Here is a 27667-nt window from a genome sequence, read left to right as displayed (position 1 = left end):
TGATAAATATATTAATAAACTTGATTTTTTTATTGTACGAGTAGGGAGTCAACCTTTTCGTTAATGACACTCAATCTTCGTTTCAAATAGTACATGATGTTTGTCTACTATGGACGGTGGTGGGTCACTCGGTGTGAGAGTTTTAGAAAGAGAGAGAGGTATTCGCGGATTTTGGGGAATTACCTTCTCAACCGTTGCTTCTTCTTCTTTTATTTTTTTTGGGGGATTTCAAAGAGGATCACTTAAAAAAAAGTTTTTTTAATTCAAATATACTGAGCACAAAACTTCAATCTATATACTGACCGTAATATTATTATTATTTTCTTTCTAAAACAAAACACACATACACAAAAGTACGTTTGAACAAAGTACGCGCGGCTCACCGTGTGTCTTTCAACACTTTTGTCCGAGGTAGAAGAACTTTTACAAGGATTAATCAAAATATAAGGAATATAAAAAACAAACAAATTCAATAGGAATTTGTTAAAAGCCAGGATTTCGAATTATAATTAGATTTGACATATTTCTATACAATTGATACAACTTTAAAGTATATTCACATGGAACTCCCTGAAACGTACTTCAATGTTCAATCGACTCTAATACACTACTCCTCACACACATCCTCGCCCTCGGAGTGTGTTCAATGTTCATCATCCCAACAAAAATACATTACATAAAATAAGTATTACAATATCTAAAGATATAGAGTAAATTTAATAACAAAAGAGATTATTTTCCTCAGTAACATTAGAAACATATTCAAGGCAAGAGAAAACGTACTAAATACCAAAAGATAGCCTGTGAAATATTCATTTTCTATGTATGTAGAGAAGTCTCCCACAGATATCTGTATATGGACAATATAAACTCTATCAATCCATCATTTTTTTTTTGTAGCTTCTTCAAAATACTTGGAGATTATTTGTGTCAAATAAAAATTGCATAAGTGATTTTAATGGTTTTTTTACTATGTAGTTCCATATTTACAAGTATTATATCTTAAATATTATGATTTATTGTGTCAAGACTTAAAATTGTGCTATTGCCATGGATTTATAATGGTAGAGAATCTTTATATTTTTATAGCTCTTTATATATCCTTTGGCGCTCTGAAAGGAACATTATATTAGGATGATTAGTTAAAAATCAACAAAAAATGAACATGCCATCATTTTGTTCATGTGTTTTGAGAGTCAATAGTAATATGACGTTTAAAAAAAAACACAAGTCAAGGATTTAAATATAATTATCCGATTACTCCTTGTGAATAAACTGCTTTGATTCTCCAAATAATTAATCATGTTTAACCTTCTCAACTTTATTCAGTGTACAAAAGAGTAGAGATGTCATATTAGATATCGAACGATTCTTATTATGATATAATATTTTAATTTAATTTCACAAAAAGCTGACACATGGGCGGATCAATGTCAGTTTTACTGGAAGGGTGGAGATTTTACTTGTATTATAAGTCTATCTTCAATTAAAGACTGGACCTTTCGAGAAATTATAAGAATAACCTACAACGTTTTACTACTTAATATGAAAATTTACTATAAAAAATTGAACAGTTCTCGATAGGTTTTTTCTTAGTCTATTAATACATGAGTATTAATTTGTCAACTGTTTATTATTCTCTGTTGGACAGAGTGATGATATTGAGTAATTAGCAAAGAATAAATCCTTTAGTATTGGGTTATCTCTGTAAAGAAAAAACTAAGTTTAGCGATTAAAAAAGGTAGTTGCTTGTACGCTTTCTTCTTTTTTGATGAATATTTAAAAGGTTGTGGTGGTGATACCATCTCTGAAGTAACTATCTTGGGTATAAAAGGTTCTACTCTTTAATGCAGTAATTAATTTCATCCCCCCTCTCGATAAAAAAATTTACAATAATATAACAGGTAGCTGATATTAACAAGGGTCTTAATTCAGTAATACCTTAAGACTCGCTCCCAGCTTCTCCTCTTGCTCTAGCAAAAATACCATATCGTGTCATTAGTAACTTACTACATAATAATTTTTGACCTGTCTTATTTCTATTTTTAAGTGAAAAGTTGAGAAATACGATGAAAATGTTCAGGTAAAAAACACTCATTTTATATTTCATATGGAATTACTAAATGTGTTAATTTGAAAATTATCAAAAAGAGGCTTTAAAATGACATTTACTTTTAGAGATGAAAGACATATCTATTGTTAATTTTACGTAAGCTATATGTCCGAAGGACGAAACAATAATCTATTTGAAGAATAATGAAAAAATTACTTGATCCACATCACTCTAATTAGGCTAACATTTTCTTTATAATATAATGTAAAACGAATTGATAAACATCATTTTGAAAGAAAAGTCAGGGAATCTTTAAAAAGATTAAGAATTTTTAAGTATCACCTCTAATAATTTTCCTAAAATGAGTATTTAGTATTTAAAGAAGATAGCGTTAGTTCATTTTTTTAACGTTGATATTTTTAAATGTATCCTCTTAAAAAAACAGAAAGAAAAAAAAGGGCATAAATCATTTTGTAATAGATAGCAAATTCATTCCGACTTTTGAACAATTCGTTATTTAATAGTAGTGGTTTTCACGAATTAATATGAGTTGGTTCGAGTTCAACCAATCTCCGTTAAGAACACTAATAAGAGCAGGACCATCGGGAGTGAGGACGCAAAGGGGGGGGCATTTGCTCCTCTAATATTTGAAATTTTATAGGATAAAAATTTTACTATCTCTCTCTCCTTGGTTTTTGCAAAAAAAAAAATATATATATGCTCTAAAAAAATGATAACATGATCCACAACCAATCCTTCATTTGGTGGATTAACTAGAGAATAAAAATATTTTTGTTATTATTAACTTTAAAAAATGTACTCCCCAATTATGACGTAATTTAAATATGACCAATGACAATGGGGAAAGATATGGGATAACTCTGTGTAGATAAATACACCAATTATTTTAATATATTTTTAAAGATTCAGAGCGGTATTACAATTAGAGGCATCACTAGTCCTCATTAGTTTTGCTTTCCCTAGAATTTAGACAAAAATCTATACAAAAGTAGTCAAATTTGTCTTTTGAAATCAATCTTATTTAGCTCGAATCCTATTCGCTCCTAGAGAAAAAATAAACATATGTTATATATATGAACTTCAATAAATTTCTTGGTCATATGGTTTAAGTTGTAATACAACAATCGGTAAAACTTATACCTGTATGTAAGGTATTTCAATAGTTATGCAACTCAAATTCATTGCCAAATTGGGTAACAAGTTTAAAAATAAAAAGATACGTGATATATTCCTAGATATCAGATATCTTCAGGAAAAAAATAGACTTAAATATACATAAATATGGTTGAAAACTTATTCTTTTAAACTGCGGGATTTTCTTAAGTAATATAACAACTATGAATAAATCCTTTAGTATTTGGCTTAAGAATGATTTATTTTTAAATTGTGACTCTCCTTGACCCGAGTACATTTTTTGAAATATACTTATCTTAATTTTTTTGTGAAATAATTTGTAAAGAAATTTAATTGTGTAGCTAAACTTTTTATTTAACGGAAAACCCTTGAATGAAGAATTTAGTTTGTGAAAAGAGAAAAAGTAATTCCTAAAAAATGTGTGCCTTTTTTTCATCCTGACGTGGGTTTTACCAAATGAAACTAAACATTGGAAAAAATAAAAAAAAATTTAATATGGCAAAAGATAGACTGCGTGAGCCCCTGTAGTCACGGCTCTTCTCCGTTTACCTTAGAATTTGGAGTGTCCATTCATGTTCATATAATCTGTACTATCTCAAATAAATGTTATGACACAGTGACAGGACCTGAATGACCAAATTAGTCGATTTGTTGAATTAATTATTGATATTTTATCATTGATATCATTAGTAAACCCTTTAAGGTTTAGATTACATATACATGTATATAAATATTGTTTTTCACAAAAAAAAAAAAAAAAAAAAAAAACCCGTTTTATGAAGAAAAAAAAGATAAATATTATATGTTATTCAAAATTAAGTTGCACTACAAGACGCGAATATCCATATTTTACATAATTTTTGGTATAAATATATACACTATACGTACGTAGCAAGAAATATGTTGTGTTTCAACACAAAATCAAAACTGAACAGAGAAATGAAATTCTTAATTTCGTATTTTACTTCATAGATATAAAGGCCACACTATTTCATTTACGGTAAACTATGGGATTTATACTCAACTAGGTGTGATACATTTAGTTATACAATAAATTTACCAATAGTTAGATTATATAGACCGTATTTTGCTACAAGATGACCTATCAACATTTAAATCTATAACATTACTTTTCTATAAAGGTGACCACCCATTTTTTGGAGATTGTAGGGACTAATCTTGAAAATTGTAGATTATTCCAGTCTCTTTTTTAAAGAAAAATCGTCCTTGCTTGTTTTTGTACAAGGGCCTAATATACAGTATCTACAATCAATGTATGTATTTTACTATAAAATGTTTTACAAGTGATAAAATGATCGTTTTTTATGTACAATCAGGAGCGTTTGTAGGTGGGTGGGCTGAAGGGGGTGTAGCCCTACACAATTTTTTTAGGAATTTTTGCTTTTACTAGATTTGTTTTTCGTTATTTGGCCATATTGTGCAGCAGAACAAAAAATATAACATTTGCAACTTTTTTTCCTAAAAATTAAATTTTTTTGCAATATTTTTCAAAAAAATTCCAAAAACAAAGGCCCCCCAAAAAAAAAAAAAAAAAACACCCTAACAATAAGTATACAATTAAGACGACGATAAAAACATGTCGAGATGACATATTTGCAAACATTAAAAAATATGGAGTTGCTTCAACCCCGTTTTGAATAGGTAGAAATGTTGGGTAGGGCTATTCTATTTTAAGACCAATTGAAGAGATATATATAATTTCACCTTATTTTTATTTTTTTGCAAATATGGATGTATAATTGCTACAGGTTGTTGTTGAGGGCATTTCATTCTACATTTTGTAACTCGCAAAAGATCATTCAATCTGTGAATGATGACGGGATTATTATATATCTTATAACTATGTAGGAACCGAAGTCCAGTGAGAAGTTTATATAAATACATCTATCTACATTCTGTTTGATTGATGGATTCAGAAAATCTATCTAGTAAACACAGTTGATTTACTCATGTTCAATCATCTATAGTTATTATCATTCCTTCATTTTAGGTGCTACTAGCCTCTTTTAACTCCGAGGAAGGCTAGTCACAGCATTTCATAATCAAAGGGACGAATTAGTACCGTGAAGGGGTTGGTGGATTTATCATATATTCCACATAAATCTAGGTCTTATTTAAGAGAACAAGGAAGTATCCATCAGAGCGCAGTGTCCTCTTTAACTTCCCTCGAGTGATTCACTACTGAACTAAATGGCATCTCTTATATTTAGATATGTTAAACGATTACAAAAAAAAAAAAAAATCCGATTTGAAGCCAATGGCAATAATTATTTGATCTAGCCTTTTCTTTTGATTACAGTGAGGCCAATATTTTCTATATTTATTCGACAGGGACGGAGTAATTCGAATTTTTGGACAGAAATTAATACTTCATTCTCTCCGCTTATTTAATTCTAAAGTATGACTTTTTGAAATACAATATTACATATATGGATCCTATCAGCTTCATGAAATTTCGTCTAATGGTAGTTAAAATATTTAAGTATGAGGGAAAATTTTATAAAATGAAATACTCTAAAAAATGAAATAAATTTTTATATAAAACTTCCCTCTCTTTCAAAAGGAGAAAATATTTTAATTGCCCTCTATGCTGTTAACATAATTATGTAAGGTCAAAATAGACTTTATATACAAAGGTTACCAAATTCCTTTTTCTTTTGTAAAGTAACGAATGGAATTTACGTCAACTTACACAAATACCAACTTCTGCAACAAATATTTTTGAAAGAATTAGACTGCTTGACCATTTTTTTACATATTTTTTTACAAATAGTCAAGTGTCAGTGTCAAAAGTTTCCGACTTCAACTTAAAAATGGCAGCACTCGTACATAAAAACTAGTCACATCCATCTAGACTCTGTTGAAAGTTACTCACCAAAATTTCATCTATTGTTGTTATGTAATAATCTTTTGAGTGAGTTGAATAATATTTTTTTTTGTGTGAAAATGGACACAAACGAGTATCGAGGGCCCATTAAATATTTTTTTATTTTTGGAAAGTGTAACCTATGAATAGATTTAAACAATAGCAGACATATAAAGTCTTTTGTTAAAATTTGATGTTTCTAAGAAATCCAACTCGTAGAAATTAAGGCAAAAAACAAAAATGGGAACATCGCTGTGAGAAGTATATAGAGTTAGAAGGAGACGATGTTAAGAAATAAAATTAAAAATTCAGAAAAATGTCTGGTATCTTTGTTAGGTCGGAAACTTTTCATACCACCCTCGTATTCCCTAGAGATTGAATTCCTTCTACCAACTACCTATTAACAATGTTGATGAAATTAATGAAGCCATAGCCTTGTGTTTTTTCATAGAGGCTCGAAAACTAAAAGTATCTTTTACCTTAAATAATTTTACTCTTTGAAATAGTCAACTATACGATGTTAGTATAAACGTTTTTCCGTTTATATGTACCTAGAGATTTTAGGTCAAAAAAGTACGTAATGCAGGGCAGGTTTTTTTTTTTTTTTTTTTAAATAATAAAAAGAGAATGCTTAAGGCATTTCTCTACATTTTAACACATATTTATCTATTATAAATTCATATAACGCGCTTAGTACGATAATTTTGTGGAATCATATAATATTTTTATATTATAAAAAATGGTATGGTTTTTTTTTTTACAAGAGGGGGTTTGTTGTTCAAATATCCATGATGAAGCACCAAAAAGAGATGCTTAAAATAGTGTTATAATCAAATTAATATCCTTACCTGAGTTTTTAGTTTGTCAATGGTATTAAAATCCTCATCATCATTTGGAGGAGTGATCTCGAAGACAATCTCTTGTGCACATTTTCTTAATTTCTTTCTCTTTCGAGAGTTTTTAAACATATTGATAGTGGTAGTGAATCTATGTACAACTGATTAAGTATCCAAATTCACTTGATAAAGTTACATCAAATGTTTTAATGTTTTTTTTTATTATTATTGCTTTTATATGATGTGATATTGAATAGGAAAATCGTTTCACATATTACATTTAAAAAAGTAAAGATTTAAAGATTATTTTTCAAAGCTTGAAATGAAAGAATGAGCAAACTTGTTTGTTTAAAAATGGATGTCAAGCACTGGAGACTATATCACTGAGTCAAGCTGTTTTATCAACAAAAATGTTTGTCCATCCATTAATTTATATATCACCACACTCTTTGAAGCCCATTGTTGTGCATACTCAATCAATAATACTTACTGAGAAACAAACACACTATAGATTCAAACTCGTAAGTCTTAATTTGCGGAAATATGTAAATTGCCTCATCAAATACAAAACAAATATACACTGAAGTTCACTTTGAAAAATACAAACAATAATAAATAATGAACGAATTGACTTTATTTTTTGGAGAAAATAAAATAATAAATGAAGGTGTAGTTTTATGTTTGAGTTTATTTTGTTTTGTGTTCATCCAATAATAATTTAGCATTGTTGTTGTTCTTTCTGTAAGAAATGTACATTTACAAGCTAGCTTCTCCAGCTATATTCAGTATAACAACAATTTCCACCGTTAAAATAATTCAATTAGAAAGGTCAATAAGACATTTGAACGTAGTCAGCCTATTAGCCCTCTTTTTTTACAGAGACAACTTCAATATATTTCACAAAAAAATTGGGGAAAAAAACCCACCTGAACAATGAAACTTGTCAAATAATAATATTAGAATAGAATTATGTCAACTTTCAACAAGGAATATAAAATATCCATTATATTAATAGAATATTTACAATTCTTAAGTTTTTCCTCTTGTCTCAAAAATTTCAATCGCAAATGAACGTCTATGCAAATATGCATAGTTTGGGACATCCCCAAGTGTTATATTTACACAAAATATATAGATTATAACTACCCAAATAAAATGCAGTAAAATGCATAATCAGCTCTGGAATAAAAGGATTAAATAATAATTAAAAATTGTATACTGTTATTGTATAATTTACCTATAAATATTGTTGTATTAACGGAGCTGTTTGTGCATTGATTTGCCCTTTCGTGTTATATACACGGAACTTTTTGTTAAATAATAGTCACAAAACCTTACACTTACGATTTTATATATTATAGAAAATTAAAACTCACTGGTAGTATTGCAAGCATATCCGAGTCTATAATTGAGGAAGATTGTTGGAATGATGTATATTGGGAATATGGATTTATTTTGAGAGATATTGGATGGTTCATAACGCTCTCTTTTCTTGGAATTCTTACAACCTAAAAAAGTAAGTAGTTTCATTTCAGCATTTAGATCTTTTTTATTTCTCTAGATTTGATTTTTTTAAATTAAAAAAAAATTAACATTCAACCTCTAATCCACTTGAAAAAATCACATTTTCATTTTCTAAAGAAAAAAAATTGGACTTTGTACAATAATTCTTCTAGTTTAAAAAAATACATTTTCTAGTTAATTATTGAAGTGATATAGGCTCAAATGAAATGAAAATAAAGCTGTATATATTAATATTAATAAATATTTTAAAGAGTTCTAATAAACACTGTAAGAACATCGACTAAATTACGTAATCTATAGTTATTTTTGAAAATAAATTTAGAGTGGGGAAAAAATTTTATTTTCGTAAATTAAAGAAATTAATAAGCTGTTGTTTTTAACAATTTACATTGCAACATCTCTCAACCCTTACTCCAACAAGCCAACAAATGATTGCATCACGATTATTATATCGGATCCGATATTGTCCTTTAGGGTATTGCCTTTCACCAACCCTCCTGGGAACAAAAAATATACTCTGGGGGCTAGATTGAGAGATGAAGTGATGAAAAAATGCAAAAATATTTCCCAGAGAAAGAAATACATAGGGGTGACAAGGGATTTGCCAAGGGCAGTTTGGCAAAGCAAGGAAGTAGTAGATTAAAATTTTCAGTCTGCGGGAATTAAATGAATATACTTTCCACCGTTGGGATTACAGATATAAATCAACGAACTTCATATTCTATATTTGTTCATCAATTATATTTATATACTTTTACTAAAATGTTAAAATATTGTGTGTTTACAGTTGCTCCTATCTTGACAAGGGTTCGTCATCTGGAAGTAGTTTCCATAGGTTTTATAGAGATCCAGGTAAATCTTAGATTGAATCTAACCCACAATTCAATTTCAAGTTTCATTTTCTTGAATAATAATAGTCAATAGAGATTCGAGACGAATGGATAAAATTCGTTCATCGTAAGGACTTCAAGCGTCTTTGCATCATCTCTAATCACTTTGCCAGAGGGCCATTAAAGGGCCCAAGAATATAAAAATAATCTTAAGGAAATTAAAGTACAACGCTTTTCTTATCAAATTTATTGAAATCTCTAATAAGATTTAGCAATATGGAATTCAAAGAAATCAAATTATACAAGGCAAGGTAACTGAAACAAATAATAAATATGAAATCACTAAGAAAGAAAAGTCATGACTCTCTTTTTGGGATGATGATGATGTTTAAATTTTTCGGATTTAGAAGAAATTAAGAAGATTGTCTTTTACTGTTCTGGGTAAAACTTCTCGTTGAATTTTGTAGGAAAACAAATACTTCAATTGTAACAATATTTTATAGCAAGATAAGCATATTGAGTTCCATGACGAATTACGGATCCGACAATGATCTACCTGGCAAAAGACGAATAAAGAAATTGTCCGGATAAACTCTTGAATAAATAGTTGATTTCTGATATCTTTAAAATATATGACAATTAAATATATAAATATTTCATTATAGATGATTGATTGATCATGTATTTCAGTTACATTCTGTTCCTTACTCAAACTTGTATTATTCATTAACATAAATACTAAAGTCGCTGTTAAAATACAGCAAGAGTAGAGAAGATGTTCTTCTTGACTTAATACAAATAAATCCTTAGATTACCAAAACATTTTTAACAGAATATCCTTCATTTGAATGAAATATCCTGTGTCGTAGTCGAATCCATTTTTCCCGAGTTTAAGTTATTTTCAAGATTATCAGACTACTTTAAGTTACAATGCCTTCGTTTCTTCTTGCTATTTTGTCCAGTTGATTTTGATTAATCATATAGTATCCAACTTCATAGCAATGCATGGAGACGATTATATCACTTTACAGACTAAATTAAGCATATATCACATTACATATATCATCAATTACAAACCAGAAAAACTGACTTAAATGTCTGTTATAACGATACGAGGCAATAATTATCTGCTGATTTACTTAATATACATACAAACATCTATTCGCATACAAATTGACCTCTTAGATGTCCTTAGCACATATTTTTTCCAAGTCGAACTTATCATACTTCTGAGTACAATTCATCAAGCTCCGAAGCCTGAGGAAGATTATAGAGTCTGCTCAGCACATTTCTTGACCTCAGATTATGTTGCTACGCCTGGATTAGAGAGGAAGCACTTGATCTATCAGGCTGAGAAACAGATGGGGTTACAATCTTACACCAAGGCTAGTCACAGCTGCTTTTAGAAAGTTGCTTGTATATGCTGGAAAGAATGTCCCAAGTAGTGCGGCTGCAAATTGTGTTGCTCAAGATAATACAGTTGAACTGAAACGCCATTTTTGCGCAGTTCAGGATTGCAAAATGTGTGTTCAGCTACTTTTGCTGATAGTGCTGACTACTACTGCAAGGCTCTTCAGAATGCATTGAAATGCTGTGATTACAAACAAGCTTTGAAACATTCGGAAGATGATCCTTGCCCCAAGCGTTCCCTGATTTTAATGAAAAATTGTTACGAAGATGAAACAAAGGGACTGCTTTATCCGTCTGGATCATTATGTGAGCTGCTTTATCACACAGAAGAAACACTAAGGTCAAAAGAAGTATCTACACTTCACAAATACGCAATTGAGAAATTGACGTATCTCTGCTTACTCACCTTGGAAACAGCATCTTTACTTCTATCAATGTTCAGCATTGATTAAGCACTGCCATAGGCACTGACACCCATTACACCTGCTCCAACATCTTATATTGAAGAAATACTTGTCCCTGCGACCGAAGAATGCTATTTTTTTATTACTTAAGTAGTCTTTCTAACCCTTACTTATTTACTGGTTCCTTTATGTACCTTTATATATTAGAATAAACTAACTCGTAATCAGTTCAAGATGGGAATCTAATGTAGAAGCATTGTCTATAATCCTTGATTCAGTATTCCCGTGTTTCCCTTTGGAAATCCCTCATTCTCCTTCGTGTGTCACTCGCGTGCCTGGTGCCTTTTTAGGCCTACCCCTTTCGACGACGAAAATTTTTATTAATAAGTGGCTCTTATATAGGCAAATAGTAAATACACATCAAATAAGATACTCAAAGACAAACGTAGCAAGCAAGAAACTTTGGTGGTAACTTCATTCATCGTTGGAGAATATTTCGAGCTTTGTAAATCTTTGATAACATTTGAATGTATAATAAGTATTGCTTTGATATAAGATGAAATTCCTTTGTATTGCTTAATTATTTAAGTATTGGTGTAGCATTGTTCTATTGGTTTAAGTCCAATTCTAATATAGTTATATTTGATACACGACGACTATTAGCATAAATGTCCTTTAATAATAAATTATGGATCTTTTTTGGCCATACCAGGGTCATTCAAGTTTCATTATTTCAGGATTTGATTTTAAACTATGCATGATTGTATGTATAGAAATGACTAAAAAAGCCTCACTGTATTCATGTATTGAAGGGCATTCAGAAGTCTCGAACTTTAAATGTATTAAATTATTTAACGTAAGACGATTCGTAACTTATTATAATAACTTGCCTTACTAACATATAACTTTTAGGCCACCAAAACAACGTAACCTCCTTGTTTACTATTAGGACAAATTTATCGATGTAAAAACAATTCTTTTGTCCCTCTCTCCTCTCTCTAAGTATATTACTCAAACTTTTGAGCATAAAGGAACCAGTAAATAAGTAAGGGTTAGAAAGACTACTTAAGTAATAAAAAAAAATAGCATTCTTCGGTCGCAGGGACAATTATTTCTTCAATATAAGATGTTGGAGCAGGTGTAATGGGTTTCAGTGCCTATGGCAGTGCTTAAACAATGCTGAACATTGATAGAAGTAAAGATGCTGTTTCCAAGGTGAGTAAGCAGAGATACGTCAATTTCTCAATTGCGTATTTGTGAAGTATAGATACTTCTTTTGACCTTAGTGTTTCTTCTGTGTGATAAAGCAGCTCACATAATGATCCACTTTATCTATGTATTTCTGTCTCCATGATATTACCTAATATTTTATATTAAACGGAGAAGTAACGAGCAAAACCAGAGGGAACAACAAATTATCTCCGTTTTATTTAAAGGTCATAAAAATGCATAAAAAATATTAACTTTTTGAAAAAAAAAAAAGGAAATTTTAAAAATGTCATAAGTATTCAAAAATTCAGTTAATAATATATATAAATGCAATTTGAAAGGTATTTTACAGTTGTTACTTGATTCAGATTCCTACCCGAATATATATTTTTATTTACCAAAGCTATCGTCCTTATTATATTATTCTTTTTTATCCTCCCTACACAATCACAACATCTATGGGGCCCGAAGTAAAGTAGTGTTGTCAAAGATTAAGGAATAACTTGTGGGAAAGGATATCTTCACTTAGACGAAACTAAAGGTAGATACGGACTGTGGTAAAATAGCTAAAAATTTACTAACCAAATGTTGGTTTTAATTTACTCGATTGAGTACAGTATGTAATTCGCAATAGTTAACCAAAATAGACTGTACACTTTCCAACCAGGTAACAACAATTAATCTTTATTCATCATAGAATAAACACGTTCAGTATTTTATTCTATACGATGAGGTTGTGTGATGGTTGTAGAATCTAATTATGCTCATTCTCTGACGCTTAAATAGAGGATTCACACATAGGCAGTTAGATAGGTAGGCTTTAAGGATTTTCTAGACGATCTTCAGGGAGATCTTTTGGGATGAGTGGCTTAGTAAGATGTTGTATAAAATCTTCCACTATAGATTCCCAGTATAAGTGTGGGTAAATTTCGCTTCCAAGGATAGAAACCTTTCTTCATTAGAACTATCTTTTTTTCTTTTCAGCAACTCCAAAATTTTATTGAAGCTAGACTGTGGAATAAAACATTATTTTTTACACCACTCGGTAGACGCTGTATACTTCTATTCGTTATCTAGTTAGAAAATTAGATTACATGTGCACTTTAGGTTGATGAATTTTCAATCCATCGTTAGATTAGAGAGGAACGAAAGAACAGGGATATTTATAGCTGAGGTTCCAGTACAGATGGGCAAAGGATTTTATGTTTCAATATAAATTCAAGTTAGTAATAGATACAGTAAATAGTCATGAACGAGATATCCATGTTAATAAGAACTAAAAAAATACACAATCAATAAAAAACCACATGTAAATTAAAATTGCCAATTTTCGATATATTGCTACAATTATTTTATATTATCATCGGACCTAATTCATTTTACATCTTTTACATAGTAGGTGCATTCTTCATGGGAAGATCCTCCCCTATGGTGATACATCTGTGAAGGGAGGATCTTCTCATAAATGAATCTAAAACAAAAAAACAAATACCAAGTTTATAGCAAACAAGTTAAAAAGAAGGAATACAAATTCAAGCATAATTTTGATACTTTATTTAATTTAATTTATTATTAAATAAATCTGAGGTAAACTCTAATAACTTAATAACGCCCAAACTCAATAAAGGCATCTTCTACAGCCTCCTCTTGAAGGTTCCATCAATATTTGCCCCTTATAGTCCGGGATGCATTTGCCCTCCGTTCCGTCTTAAGAAAAGGTGCATTCTCTTTGCAGATCAGTATTGAGCTGTCCCAACTCCGAATTAACCTCATAAGTTTCCATCAATTTCTCCACCTCCGAATTGAAGTTTGAAGCCTCGTCAGAGAGAAAAAAAAAATTCAATTCATCCTCCTTAAGGACCTCCTGGTTGATTTTAGAATAAAACTTCTACAAGACATGGAAACAGGAATATTAAAGTAGGTATCATTCAGCAGTGGACTGTAAGACCACACAGTACTTTTAGGGATCAGTTGACTAGCAGAGTTTTTCTCTAAAATTAGAAATTACTCTTGATATGGTCAAAAAGCTCATCTACTCCCTTGAAGGACAAGTTGTTGAGCTGTCAATGCAGACCATTATCTGGAGTACAAAAAAAGTAAATTCTGAATTCTAAATTTATTAAATAAGGGCAACCTATCAACACTGCAGTCATGGATCGTAGTTTCGTCTAAGACAAGAAGATTATCATTTCCTACAAGTTCTTCCTTAATCTTTGCCAACACTACTTTACTTTTGGACTCCATAGAATTTGTGATGTGAGTAGCGAGAAAAAATGGCTTTGCCAGTATAAAGTTCCATGAATTAATAAGATCAATATGTAGTGGGTCATTGCAGAAAATATGCATCTTATTCATATCTGATCTCGTAATATTCATAATATTTATTTAAAACAGGTTAGAATTATTAATAAAAAAAGTAATATTAGAGCCTTAAAATAAATACTCTAACAAAAATTAAACAACCTATAATATATGCATTATATTCTATACATATGCAAATATTTTTTTATTTATCTTATAGTAAGGATGACTACAAGTAATAAAATTAATTAAGTTTTTATTTCTAAATTGAACAGCATTTTTATTAAAATTCTAAACAAACTTCGGTAATATCTATCACAATTATTCATTTAAACAATTTGGGTCGTCTTTTTGTGTGGCTTGATGATGCCGATGGAATTATTCTTTCCTATATAATACTGAATCCGATTCTTGGTAATAATAATTTTGTAATTAGAAGCTGATATGATTTCAATATTTAGGGGACATAGCAGTTTAAAATTTTACACTCTAAAATGATTAACTATTAAACGAAATCAGTAACTAATGCCGAAAAAAGAAGATATACATAAATGCTTAAACATTTTAAATATTCAATAATAAATTTAGAGATTAAGCAAAGTCGATCTTTGATACATGGTTATTTAAACCTATTCCAATCCAATTTTGGTTATAGAGAAACACTCATCTTATGTAATAGGACATTATGTCATCTTCACAATATCAGAACAATACTGTCAAATAGTTAATAGTTTGTCTGAATTTTGTCAAAAATAAAAAAAATCAATTAAACATCCAATCATTTTTCTAAGAGTGTTAATGAGACTGGATGTGAATCGAGGGGGGTCATGTAACCGATGCAGAGAAGTTGGTATCTGAAGTTAAAATATTAACTTATGTAGAATAAAGAAAGTATTCTGAAGATTCCATTATTTTTGAATAAAAATAGTATTAGATCTTGACTTTCCAAGCTCTGCTTGTCACTTTTCTTACAGCTTTGTGATGTTCTAAATCATTGGAGTGTCATGCAAGGACCTTATCTTACTTTTATACATTTCCAACAGGCTAAAGCGATCTAAACATAGGAGAGAGAAAAATGGAAAAGTAATTCTAAAGCAAACACACATTCTGGATATTATTGACCTACAAATGTTACAAACGAATCCCAACTACTCCGGGGGGGGGAGATTTCTCTGAGGTAACATCCTTGTTGAGAGGAAAATGTGGCGATTCTCCACTCTTCCTAGTGGAATAGAATGACTGAATGTTTATTTAATTTGAGTTCGTGATCCCAAGTTGTTATTACTTATTTCAATGTAACCAATAATGAGAGGATTTTTATTAGAATAGATTCGAATTACACTTAACTTATTACCAGAGCAATACCAAGAAATGCAAAAAAAGTATAAGTGGGTTTTTAACTCTCAGAAGAAGTAAGAGGAGTCACGCCTACACTTCTTCTTATTAAGTATTATTCATTTTTTCTATTGTCTTCCCCCCTTCATTTTACTACATAAAAATTGAAAGGTTGCTTTAAATCAAGGTAAAAAGTAAGTAAAAATTATTGCATACATATCTTTTTACATACATACATGTATAATACATATTAACATGTAAATTGACCAATCTGTCTAATTTTCCACAGATTAGCACTTGCTTTCTTCAATTTGAGCTTTTTATTAAGGTTATTTACTCTAATACTTGTTCCTGTTTTCACAAAGGATTTGATGACTTCTTTAGGCTAGTTAGGATATAATTCAACTAGATGATTATACACCCTTTCAAATACGTTTGGGTTTTAGTCAATTGTGTCTTCCTGGTTAGAATGAAAAGCATTGAAATGTTTTTCAAAATGATGACAAAATTTTAAAAACTCACACGAGAGGATCGTAAGGCCTCCCTTAGAGACTAATTCAATCCTAAGGCAAGACGTTTTTTTATAAAATCCGAAGTCACATGTCTTTTCCCCTAAATTTGGATAAAAGGTCTTTAATTTTTTATTTGCCAAAAATCCTGCAATATAAGCCAGATCTTAATAATTATTGGAAACTTGAGATGATTCTTCTGTATCTGTTTTAATTACTTTTTCGGTTTCAAGAGCTTCAAGAAGCCCAAAATCTTTAATCCTAGGAAATATGATTCAATTGCATCTTCATCATGCTCATTTTCTTGTATATTTGACGAAAAGAAGTGACTCGTTATTGATTTAGTAACTATTTCGCCATCATCCTCATCATTTAACTCCTCTTCAACAGCTGGATTTCTTGAGAAAAGTTCATGATTTTTTCCTATGAAAATTACTTTTAGTCTTCTGAGGGCTTCCACTGGGGATGGATGAGGATTGTTTCCTGTGATGGTACGAATCCGTGGGAATACATTCTCCATATAATTTTGATTTAGATAAGTGGTTAAAATGAATTTCATTCTATTATCCTTATTACTTTGAAATAATGATTTTGTTGAACGAATGGAGATTAAATTTCCCTTTTGAAATGGAAGCTGAAAAATTTTCCCCATCACTTTCATGAACAAAACTAACCATTCCATTTCATTCAAAGCATGCATCTGTTCTTCCAAATGTATACCAAACCCACAAGAAAGTTTTTTTTGCTGTATGATCTACTAGGATTCGTACAGTCAAACCAATCATTAACTATTTCAATGATTCTAAACTGAGATTCTTTCTTGTGCCCATAGATGAATAAAAATGCTTTGAACATTGTGTTATATAAAAGCTGCACCGCAGTTCTAACAACGAGTTAGAACTTGCATTTCCATTACATTTAAGACGGGATTCTTTAGTCACTTTGAAAATTATCTTCAACTCACCACAATCTTGTTCAAGAAGGTCTTGGAAGTCTTTGAAAATGTATCAATGAAATAATAAATGATTTCGAAATAAATTGAGCAAATGAGGACAGTCAGAGAAGGCATAAATTTGGCGTTTTTTATCGATAGGATTTTCAAATGAAATTTAGTCCGGAGAGAGCTGTAACTGGGAGATTAATGATTTTTTACCTAAAGCAAAAGCAATGGCTTTGATTAAAATTCCAGCTTGTTCAAGCCTTTCAATGATGGAGAAAAACAATTTCTTTTTCATATGTGTGTCGAATTTCACATATATTGATTGCTTCTACCCATGAAAAAGCCTTCTGACCATTGCAATCTGCTTTTTTTTCCCAAGGTCCAAATATTTGCTTAAGTTTAGAGGAAATTTCAAATGTCCTTCTAACTTTTATCTCAAAGAAACAAAGAACCATCATACGCTCTTGATACTCTTCTGAAATACTACTTTTTTTAGAGATAATTTTGATGCTAACTTCTATGAAGCCAGGTTCACACTTTAAATCTTGTAAAAAAAATTATTGAGTCTGGCGACTAGACAATGAAAGAAGTTTCAAAGGCTTTAGAACTAACGCTTCATAATGAGGGCAGTGGTTACATCCTCTTTTGAGTATCCTCGCTTGAAATTATTTAAGGTATCTATAATTATTCTTACTTGGATTTTGGAGTGGTTCTTTTCTAGGTTGGTCCTTACTAAATTTTGTTTAAACTTCTTTGAGTTTAGTAACTTGTACTTGGCAAAAAAAGGTTTTTTTGCAATTTTTTTATTTGCGCTCCCAAAACAAAGGCCCATTTGTTACCTCACACTGGAACCCTTTTTCGAATTTGTAAACGTGAATCTAAGTGCTTTGCGTCTTGGTCAAAGGCACTAATTGGGACTCAGTGATCCCGCTAAAAATTACCATGAGCCCTTCATTATCAGTCTCTTTTTTCGAGTCGATACTGGCTTCCTGGACCTTACTTGCTTCCAATAGTTGTTTTACAAGCTTTTTCCTTTCGCGAGTTTCCTTACGAATATCTTTGGAGGATTTGGGTTCATCTGAACTGGGAGAAGCAAAGGGAATATGGAATGAGGCATCATTTTTTAATTTAGTCCTGGCCTTTAAGTCAAGAAGCTCAGCCTGGAGATTCAGCTCAACATCATTGGATGTTAAATGTCAATCACAAATTTTAGCATTCTTAATATTATTTGTATCTTTTCTCCTGCAAACTGAGATCCAAAGACGCTGGAGCATCAAATTTTTCTGAGAAAATGCAAAATACTGAGCATCCCGTTGTTTGGGACAGCATGGCATCCACAAGAACGCTTTGAAACTCAAGATGATACCAGTTTTGCTTGATAGATCCAAATTAGTGCACTTCACTTCAATGAAATTATCTTAATTGCTGCAACAGTGACATCACTACGACAGCTGAGTCAGCTAACACTAACCAGACTGTCTTGTAAGATCCTTGTAGCCTCACCTTTATATATAGTCGCCTTGCTTTAAATGCCACAAAAATGGATCAGGGAAAAACTGTACACAACAAAAGAGAAGAAGCTCAAAGAAGACCGACTTTAGCGAATTAAGAACTTCACTAGTAGACCATTGGTGCATGAGCATCTCTTGCTATCCGGACTACATGCAGATGAATACAAAAGCACACCGGTTCCAAAACACGACTTGTTTTTAAAATGGATTAGTCATTGTTTTCAGTAGTGAAATACTATACTTATAGCTTCAGGATTCCGATCGTTACTGTTAAGTTTAAGGTGATGGGATGGAAGTGCTGTGCCCTGGATGTCTTCAAGGTTATGGCGGCACCCCCAATAATCCTAAAATCTTCTGCTATAGTTTTCCTGGTTTCAATGTGCCTCATAATCTGGATCTTGAATCCAAATGGGAAAGGGCTGTTCAAAAACAGAAAGTGGATCTCAAAGTGAATTCAAAAATATAGACAATTACTAAAAATTCAAGACTTTTAACGAAACCGGATTATATTACCCATTCCGTAGACCAAAGACAGGGCAGTGGTCGTCAATTTAATCAGCAACTGGAACTAAGGTAGGTCTCTCATGGGTACAAGCTCAAAAACAGGTTCTAGCTTTGGGTAAAATCTAAGTTACTTTAAAATGAAAATATAGAACTAATTTCAGGATTGACATACTTATGTACTTAATTGAATTAATTAAATTTTCAGCAGACTAAAAAAAGATGCTGTTCCTTCAGTGTGGCCAAACTTTCTGCTCTACCTCTCTTCTCCTACTCCTCTTCCTAGACCCATCTGAGCATCCACTAGTGACCTACAACTCCAGCGCGAAAACGAGTGTCAGGAAGCCTTGGAGCTCAAAATGTTTGGGGAAAAAGAGGCGCTAACTGTTAGCGAACTTTATGATAAGTTGCTAATTGAAACATTACCGTCGGGATTTATACTAATCAAATACCCCAAATTGATCCTTGTTAAGCTGTAAGCGACTGAAGGGTTTGATATTAAGGATAGCCACGAAATCCAAGAAAACCGCGAGACGTCCATGATTAGTGACAGGAAATAAATGGCAGAGGAAAAAAAGAACAAAGAATCAGGCTGTGTGATATTATACCCAAAACAAGTAGCTCCAAATATTATTATAACTTATTATTGCTGACTATTCTTATAAATAAAGTCCTTAATTTTATAAGAAAACATAAGTATCAACATTGATCATATTTAATATCTTACCTTATCCTCATTGGAAAATTTGATGGATGGAGATCTCTCAATGGTTCTCTTCCGTCCTGTAGGAGTAGTAGGAGGTGACGGTGATCCTATGGTTGGAGGAGACTCTGTAGTGGAGGATGATTCACTAAAATCCCACTCCATTGATCCGAATGAGTTTTGTTTTGTTCGCCTTTAAATATATTGGAGAATGAAATAGTATCATTTTTAAACACAAACTTCAATATGTTTATTTGTATAATATATAACTATTAATATATTTTTTCCTCGATTGCTCCTTTTTACATCAACGTGCATATTTGCAAATAAATGGGGCATTCATGTAACATGAATCATGTTCTTTAAAAAAAAATATATACTATACTTATTAATGAAGAAGTCAAAATTTGAAGTAATCCTAATTGATCGATACGATGTAATTGCTGCTAAAATAGAGCATTAAACGCAGCAAAGTCTAGCTAAGCTTTTTGAAATAATCTCTATCATCTTTAATCAAGGCAAAATATTTCAAGACATCCGTAACAAACGAATACAAAAGTGCAATCTATTAATCATTCATGTTTTTAATAAAGATTTTCTTGCCTATTTAAAAAGTAACTTTTCTTCATACCTAAATCAATTTTGTACGTATTGTTAGTCAAGAAATGCTAAAATAAGCATATTATTCCATATTGTGTAGTTAAACACCTCCACAAACTTGTATACAAAGTATTTCTTATCATATATTTTGGAATATAACACATATGGCCATGGATGTTATTTTTACTTAAGTAATTTCCTTTAAGATCATATCCTGCTATTAGATCTACCTGTTTGCATTATAAAATCTTTATTTATATGTATGCCCTAAATTTAAACTTTCAAGTTTTCCTTATATTAGAGAGAAAAATAAATAAATTTTGTAAAGGGATTTAAGAAACCTCGCCTTAGCAAAATTTGACAAAACCTCAGAAGCCATATAAAAAAAAGACAGTAAAAATTTTCTGAAAAAAATTTGAAAAATTCAAAGTTATTCTGAAAAAATTAAATTTTTTCTAAAAAAAATATAGAAATTAAGTGTCAAAAATAAAATTTTTTTCGGAAAAAAAAACTTAAAAAATCCATAACCCCTTACAGAAAATAAAAAATTTCAAAAAGCCATAGCTAATCACAGAAAATTAAATTTTTCAGAAAACCAATTTGAAAACTTAAACTTTTTGGAAAACAAATTCAAAAATGAAATTTTGAATATTAAATTCATAAATAATTAATTTTTTTTGGAAAAAAATTTCAAAAATCCACATTATTCACAAAAAAAGTTATATTTTTGGACAACAAATTCAAATTAACGTAGGACAATAATAACACCCAACCTACACGAAAAAAATTCATTATTAATTGTTAAGGGGAAACATATATAATTTACAAAAAATATATAGGAATTATCAACTTTTTGCCTCGTATTGACCTTCTGAACTGTCAATATCCCTTCTATATTAAATAAAACGCAATTTTATTAGAACAAGGTTTTATTAAATAATTATATCTCTGTATAGTGACGTCAAGAGGGGCATTTGTTTGGGTAAATGCAAGGTGGTGGATAATAACGATGTTTCGCTCACGACTTTTATAATTTGACAGAAGTAAGCCTATTTTAATGACGTAATAAATGTGCGGAAGGACTATACCCTTGTAGGTATGCATAATAAAAAAATAAGTGAGCACCAATCTACGTTTATGAATATAATACGTTAGACAACTATTAGTTGCCTTGTAGTTGTAACTTAACAATTGCACCTAATTATTAATCATTTGTGAATATTTTTCAATTTTCTTTAGATAGGGAATTAACACCATTATCTTAATATTGGTATAGTTTTATAATAAAAACACAATCATTATTGCGAAAAATATATTATGCATATATTAAAAATAAGTGGATATTATTTTTTCTAAACATGAAATGCTCATGTGAAAAAAATAAACTTACTCATAGATCTTAATTTTTTATTTATGTTAATATAGAGATTTTTATAATAGGTAATTTTTTATAGGAGTGATGTATGTGGATTTTTTAGCATAGAGGCAAATTCATACTGCACACCAAAATTTATTTAAACTGAAATTTCCTTTTTTAAAAGAAAAATGACTTTTTTATATTTTAGAAATAGACAGGATCAGATCCAAGTGGGAGATAATTATTTAAAATTATAAGAGGTTTGGACCAAATATCAACACTAATAGCTTCCTAGAATCATATTTGCAACTTTTATAGCATATCGTTAAAGAATTGTTTGGTGCGTTAATTAATCACGTACATAATTTACACTATATGATTTTATGAGTTATTAAAACTTTAGTCTACAAAAACATTCTAGTAAGTGAGAAGACAAAGATCCTAAATGAACCTAATTAGTTGTGATGGGACGATTAATCAGAATCGGAAATTGGAGAATTGGGTGTCTTTCCAGGAATTGGAATCGGGGAAATTATGTTTAATTTGCGATTCTGATGATTATTTATTACTGGTGTTTAACTATTTATTACTTTTCTAATATATTAAAAAAATTATTAAATATATTCGTCAAGATAAAAAAAAACCTGCATTTGAATTTATTACTAGAGTCTTATAATTTTATAAATATTGTAATAAAATAATTTATTATAATAAATGCTTGAAAACTGAGAAGAAACAAATTGAACACAAACTAAACGCTAACAAATGTATTCTAAATTCCATGAGAAATTGGTTTTTTTTAGGGGAATTAGTTTTGTAAAGGGATGGAGGAAACCTTGTCATTGCAAAATTTAACAAAAGCTCATTCCCAATAAAAACTTTGGATTCTCTGTTTTTCTTTTTTGATCCCAATATAGCATGTAAATCTTCCAATAGTAACTTCCCTTCTCTGCGAAATTTAGAATTTATGTTATCACAAAGGCAACAATATGTAGATTAGAATGCAATGTGTACTCTTAACCCCAGTTTGTTTGAAAAGTAATCTTTCCTTGATTTTTTTTAGATTAGCGAGAGTAATCGATATTGCATGGAAATACGCAGTTAATTAACCACACACTGAAAAGTCGTTTGACATACTTGTCAAAATTAATATATATTAATGATTATTAATAAATGAATATTTACGGGACCTTGTGTCTTTGGAATGGTAGGCACTCACAAAAAATCAGTTAACAATACAAGATATTGGTGTTCACTTTATTTTCTTTTTTTAACAAGAAGTTTACTTTCCCTCTCATTATGTAGACATACTAAGCTACACAATGTGCCCGTTCCTTGGCATTTGAAAATGAATTTTTCTAATTCAGAAGAGGACTCTACATTGTCAAGGTGTGATGGCTGGATTAGGGAATTAAATCTATCTAGTTATTGGATGCATAGGATTATGGCTCTTACTTCCCAAATAGCTGATGGAAGAAAATTCACAGCTCAATTTCAAATAGCCACAAGAATTTGGTTTTTAAGGACTACTTGTAAGGATTGTGGTAAATCATTAAACACTATAAGAAAAGTTTTTTCAGAATGTCCACAATTACATATTCCGAGATCATTTATTAGTTTAAGTCTGAGAGGTCTAGAAGACAATTACGTTAATATAATCACGACGATAATTCTATTCGGCGTGTCATAAAAAAAAAAAAATCCTAAAGCTAGGTCGATAGGGAATGTTTTATTAAATGTTAAGAGCTACCCAGCAAAGAATATAACTGTAGGAGATCATGTGGTTGCAGGAGATATTCGTGCTATTTTAATTTTGGGGTTGCACGATATGGAACGTTTGAATTGAAAACCCCTAGGACAATTGAGGGTGCTTGAGCCTCGGATATCATTGGATATTATAGGAGTATTTGATATTTGTAAGCCTTAATCGGGTGAAAAAAATTTAAACTTTAAGGTTTGATTATATTTTAGTATCTTCACCTAAGAATTTTAGATAATTCTAATTTTATAAATTATTGGTTGTCTAAAAAAAGGTTAAAAAAATGTTAATTTACTGGTTCAAATTTTAATACGTATTCGGGTTTGATAAATATTCATTTTTTTAATCAATTTTCCCTCTTTAAGGATGAATATGTATAAAATAAATATTAACCGTCTAAAAACTTTTATATTTCTATATATCATCCTATGTATTCATATTAATAATCATCAGTACCACTTTAAACATATTGATTATAAACAATTATGAAAATCCAGTGTAGAATGAGGATATTTTAAAAAAAGAAACCGAAAATCCCCTTGGTAACCCTGACAATTTGAACTATGTTTTGGAGGAGCGAAAAAATAATCCTCATTAGATCAGCTAAAATCAGCTGTGACAAGAGAGGAAGGAGAAAAGGATATAAACAAGGACATTTGCTATAATTACTCCAATGTCGATCCCCAATTCTATTCTGAGTCCAAAAGGACTTACAATTATAACTCTACAACAAATCTTTTATGAGCACACACGAATGTTAAATCAGGTTTTTAATATATTTGAATCTATTTAGGAAAGAATTTTCACTTTTCAGAAATTAATTACAAATTAACAGGCCAGCTAAAAAACACACCGGATTCACATCATAGGTTATAAGTTATAACCAGACTATATTAAAATATTGATTTATAGACTATATAAACTATTGTGTTGAATTACGGTAATGACCATGATTCATATAAGTTAAACTAATTTTATAAGCTAATCTTGGAAAATGAGTTACGAAATATATTTATTATTAAAGCAAAGTTTGTGTGTATCTTTGTAAAGGGGAAGTAAATTTATTAAATAACTAGCAAGGGGTTACCCAGCGTAGTTCGAGCAAAGGAGGGGCGGGAAATAATTCTTTTTAATGTTTAGAACTCTTTGATGCAGGTGAGCCTTTTAATAGTGCGCCTGTATATAATAAGAAATGTATATTTATGAATTTTTTTATTCAAAAATTGACAAAAGAAAATTTGCAAAAACTATTTTTCACTAATTAAGAAAAAAACTACTATACTGCATTAATTTTACAAAAAATAGTAAATTGCCAATTTTTGTATTGTAAAGAGGAATCCAAACCTTTCAACTTTTTTTTTCGTACTTACAAAACAAAAAAAAGTTATGAAGAATAATGTCATCGAAAAAATAGCCCTCGATAACTCGCTCAATTCTGCAAAAATTATGTAATAAATTGTTCCAGAATTTGAAAATATCATACATTAAATTAGAAATCATTAAATTTTTTGTCCAAAATGAAAAAAAAAAATGTATTTTGTGTCATTTATTCTTAAAAATTGAAAATTTACGTTTGATGAAAAAATAGAGGAAAAAAATCAAAAAATCTTCAGAAATGGACGAATATTTAAAATAAAAATTTATTTTTATGTATCAAATTTATATACATTCGAATCTCTGAACCAATTTTTACAAAATGTTTGTTATCTACAAATCTAATAATCCATTGGAAATTAATTTTTCTGCACAGCTAAAAAAATAAATGCAACTGCAATATTCACCATTTTCTTTTTTTTTTCCATAACTTTTTTGATTTCGAATAAATTTAGAAAACGTCACATTTTGATTTATATTTACTCAACCCGCTATTTAGTCTCCTTCAGCTCCTAAAAACAATTTTTGTGTTTTGGGTTTAGAAATAGCTCCCCATGTGTTCTGCTGATGGTACGGTTAAATTATAGTAACAATTAGCCAAAATTCTCTTGCTGAGGACATTCAGTAGTGAGAATAATGGAACCCCTACTTATGTTGACTGGATGTACGGGGACCCTTCCTTTATGGTAACTGCATTTTCAAATGCTGCTTGCATAATCTATGATGTTGAAACAGGGAAGCCCCTAATTAAAATAGATACGCAGTGACATGATGTTGGAGCAATAAGGCGAGTTGTTTGTCATCCTACACTTCCAATGACCGTAACAGCTCACGATAATCGATATATTTGTTTTTTTGATAATAACATATATGGTCTCCCCCAAAAAAAAAAAATACATCCCCATCTTAGGTTAAAAAAAAAGTACTTATGCAAAGTTTTAGCCTCCTAGGTCCAATAGTATGGTCACCTGGCCATAAAGGACAAAGATACTAATATATGAGGCTTATTATGTAGTGGGACACATTTTAACATTAAACGGGCTGCAATGCGGCCCACAGATCACGGGTTGGACATCCCTGCTTCCAGTTATTAAAAAAAGGTATACATTTTTTTATTGCAGGTAAAATATATAAACCCTAATGCAGGACAGTCTAATGCATTTATTATTCACTTTTTGTTACAAGTATCATATGAAAGTTGCATAATATATAGTTCCTTGAAAGATCTGATATGAATCCTTTTTTTTTTTTTTTTCATTTAGCATAAAGCTTTTACGTATATGCATTAGATTAAAATAAAAAAACTAAAAATATTATTAAGGTTCTTAACCATACGTTAATGAAAATCTTTTTTGTTTTCATAAATGTTAATTAAAATTCTGAAAATCCTTACTTGAGTTCAAGATAAGCTGAAAAAATACATTATTCTTTAAAGTGAATCTTAACATTATTTTTGGAGTATCAACAAGATCTAATTTGTGATATATATTTTTTTTCAGATTAGAATATAACTTAGCCATATTATAATACAGTATCGAATAATATACTATGTAGATTTTAATATTACAAAAAATATATATAGTTCATTTTGAAAAGGGTGAAGAAGTTATGTGACGGTTATATTCTGGGAGTACATTAGGAATATATAGGAGTTGGTATGATTGACTTATTTTGCTAACTACCAGAGGATTTCAAGCCTTTTTTCTGTTCAACCTATTCGGAAGAAATGTTGCATGATAGAATAAAGGTAACGACGTGTACAAATCACTACATAAAGCCTAACAAAGTGAAATTTAAATACATCATACAAGTTATCATTTACAAAAATATTGTGACAACTACTGGATTTTTTTGGGCGTGTGAAATATAATTACCACTCCAGTACTATAGTACTCTCTGCATTAATGATACAATTTATAAAAAAAAATTATCTCTTTCTCCCCTTCTCTCTATTTTCCATTTGTGATGATTAAAATACAACATTATAAATTCATTTTGATAAAAAATTTATATAAAATATTAATTACTTTGAACAAATCTCAAGGACTAAAAGTGTAGTAATTAATTTTAATGATATTCAGTGTGATATATAGAATAACAGCTGTTACTACATCAGTAGCAACACGTGTACCTTAAACTGAAAAATAGGTAATAGGAAAAACAAAAGAACGACTTCATCAAATTCACAAAATTTCCATTAAAAATTGCAACAATTTTACAAATTCAATAAATCCCAGAAATATATATTCTTAAAACCACAAAAAAATTGAAATTGTTCTTAAGAATGTTTCAGGAGTAATACAAAAAAGTTATGGCAATAAAATTTTCAACAGATTTGAAGTAACTTGGATGTACAGAAAATCCCAGTTCAATAACAAATTTTTAAGTACTCTGACGTGTTATATTTATATCCATAAAGAAATATATATTTGTGGTTATTCACCCTCCCAGGAAAAATAACTAAATAAA

General features: G+C 30.1%; 1 protein-coding gene across 6 annotated transcripts in view; it reads right to left on the bottom strand.

Moving 5' to 3' along the window:
• Positions 1-27667, bottom strand: part of LOC121128923 (myogenesis-regulating glycosidase) — a 70876-nt gene that overhangs the window by 21348 nt on the left and 21861 nt on the right. Inside the window, exons 2-3 of one of the 6 annotated variants that reach the window (XM_040724533.2) lie at positions 20133-20301; positions 8308-8439 (exon numbers count right to left, since the gene is read on the bottom strand). In XM_040724533.2, the coding sequence (XP_040580467.1) occupies positions 8308-8439; positions 20133-20301 (301 nt within the window). Of the gene's footprint in view, positions 1-53; positions 700-6943; positions 7115-7421; positions 7637-8307; positions 8440-20132; positions 20302-27667 lie in introns of those variants that run through there. The other 5 variants (XM_071893558.1, XM_071893559.1, XM_040724535.2 and 2 more) reach the window with 5 other exon arrangements.

The sequence above is a fragment of the Lepeophtheirus salmonis genome, chromosome 14 (assembly GCF_016086655.4).
Source record: "Lepeophtheirus salmonis chromosome 14, UVic_Lsal_1.4, whole genome shotgun sequence".
NCBI lineage: Eukaryota > Metazoa > Arthropoda > Copepoda > Siphonostomatoida > Caligidae > Lepeophtheirus > Lepeophtheirus salmonis.
The sequence above is the reverse complement of the archived record's forward strand: the minus strand, read 5'-3'. Positions and strand labels throughout refer to the sequence as shown.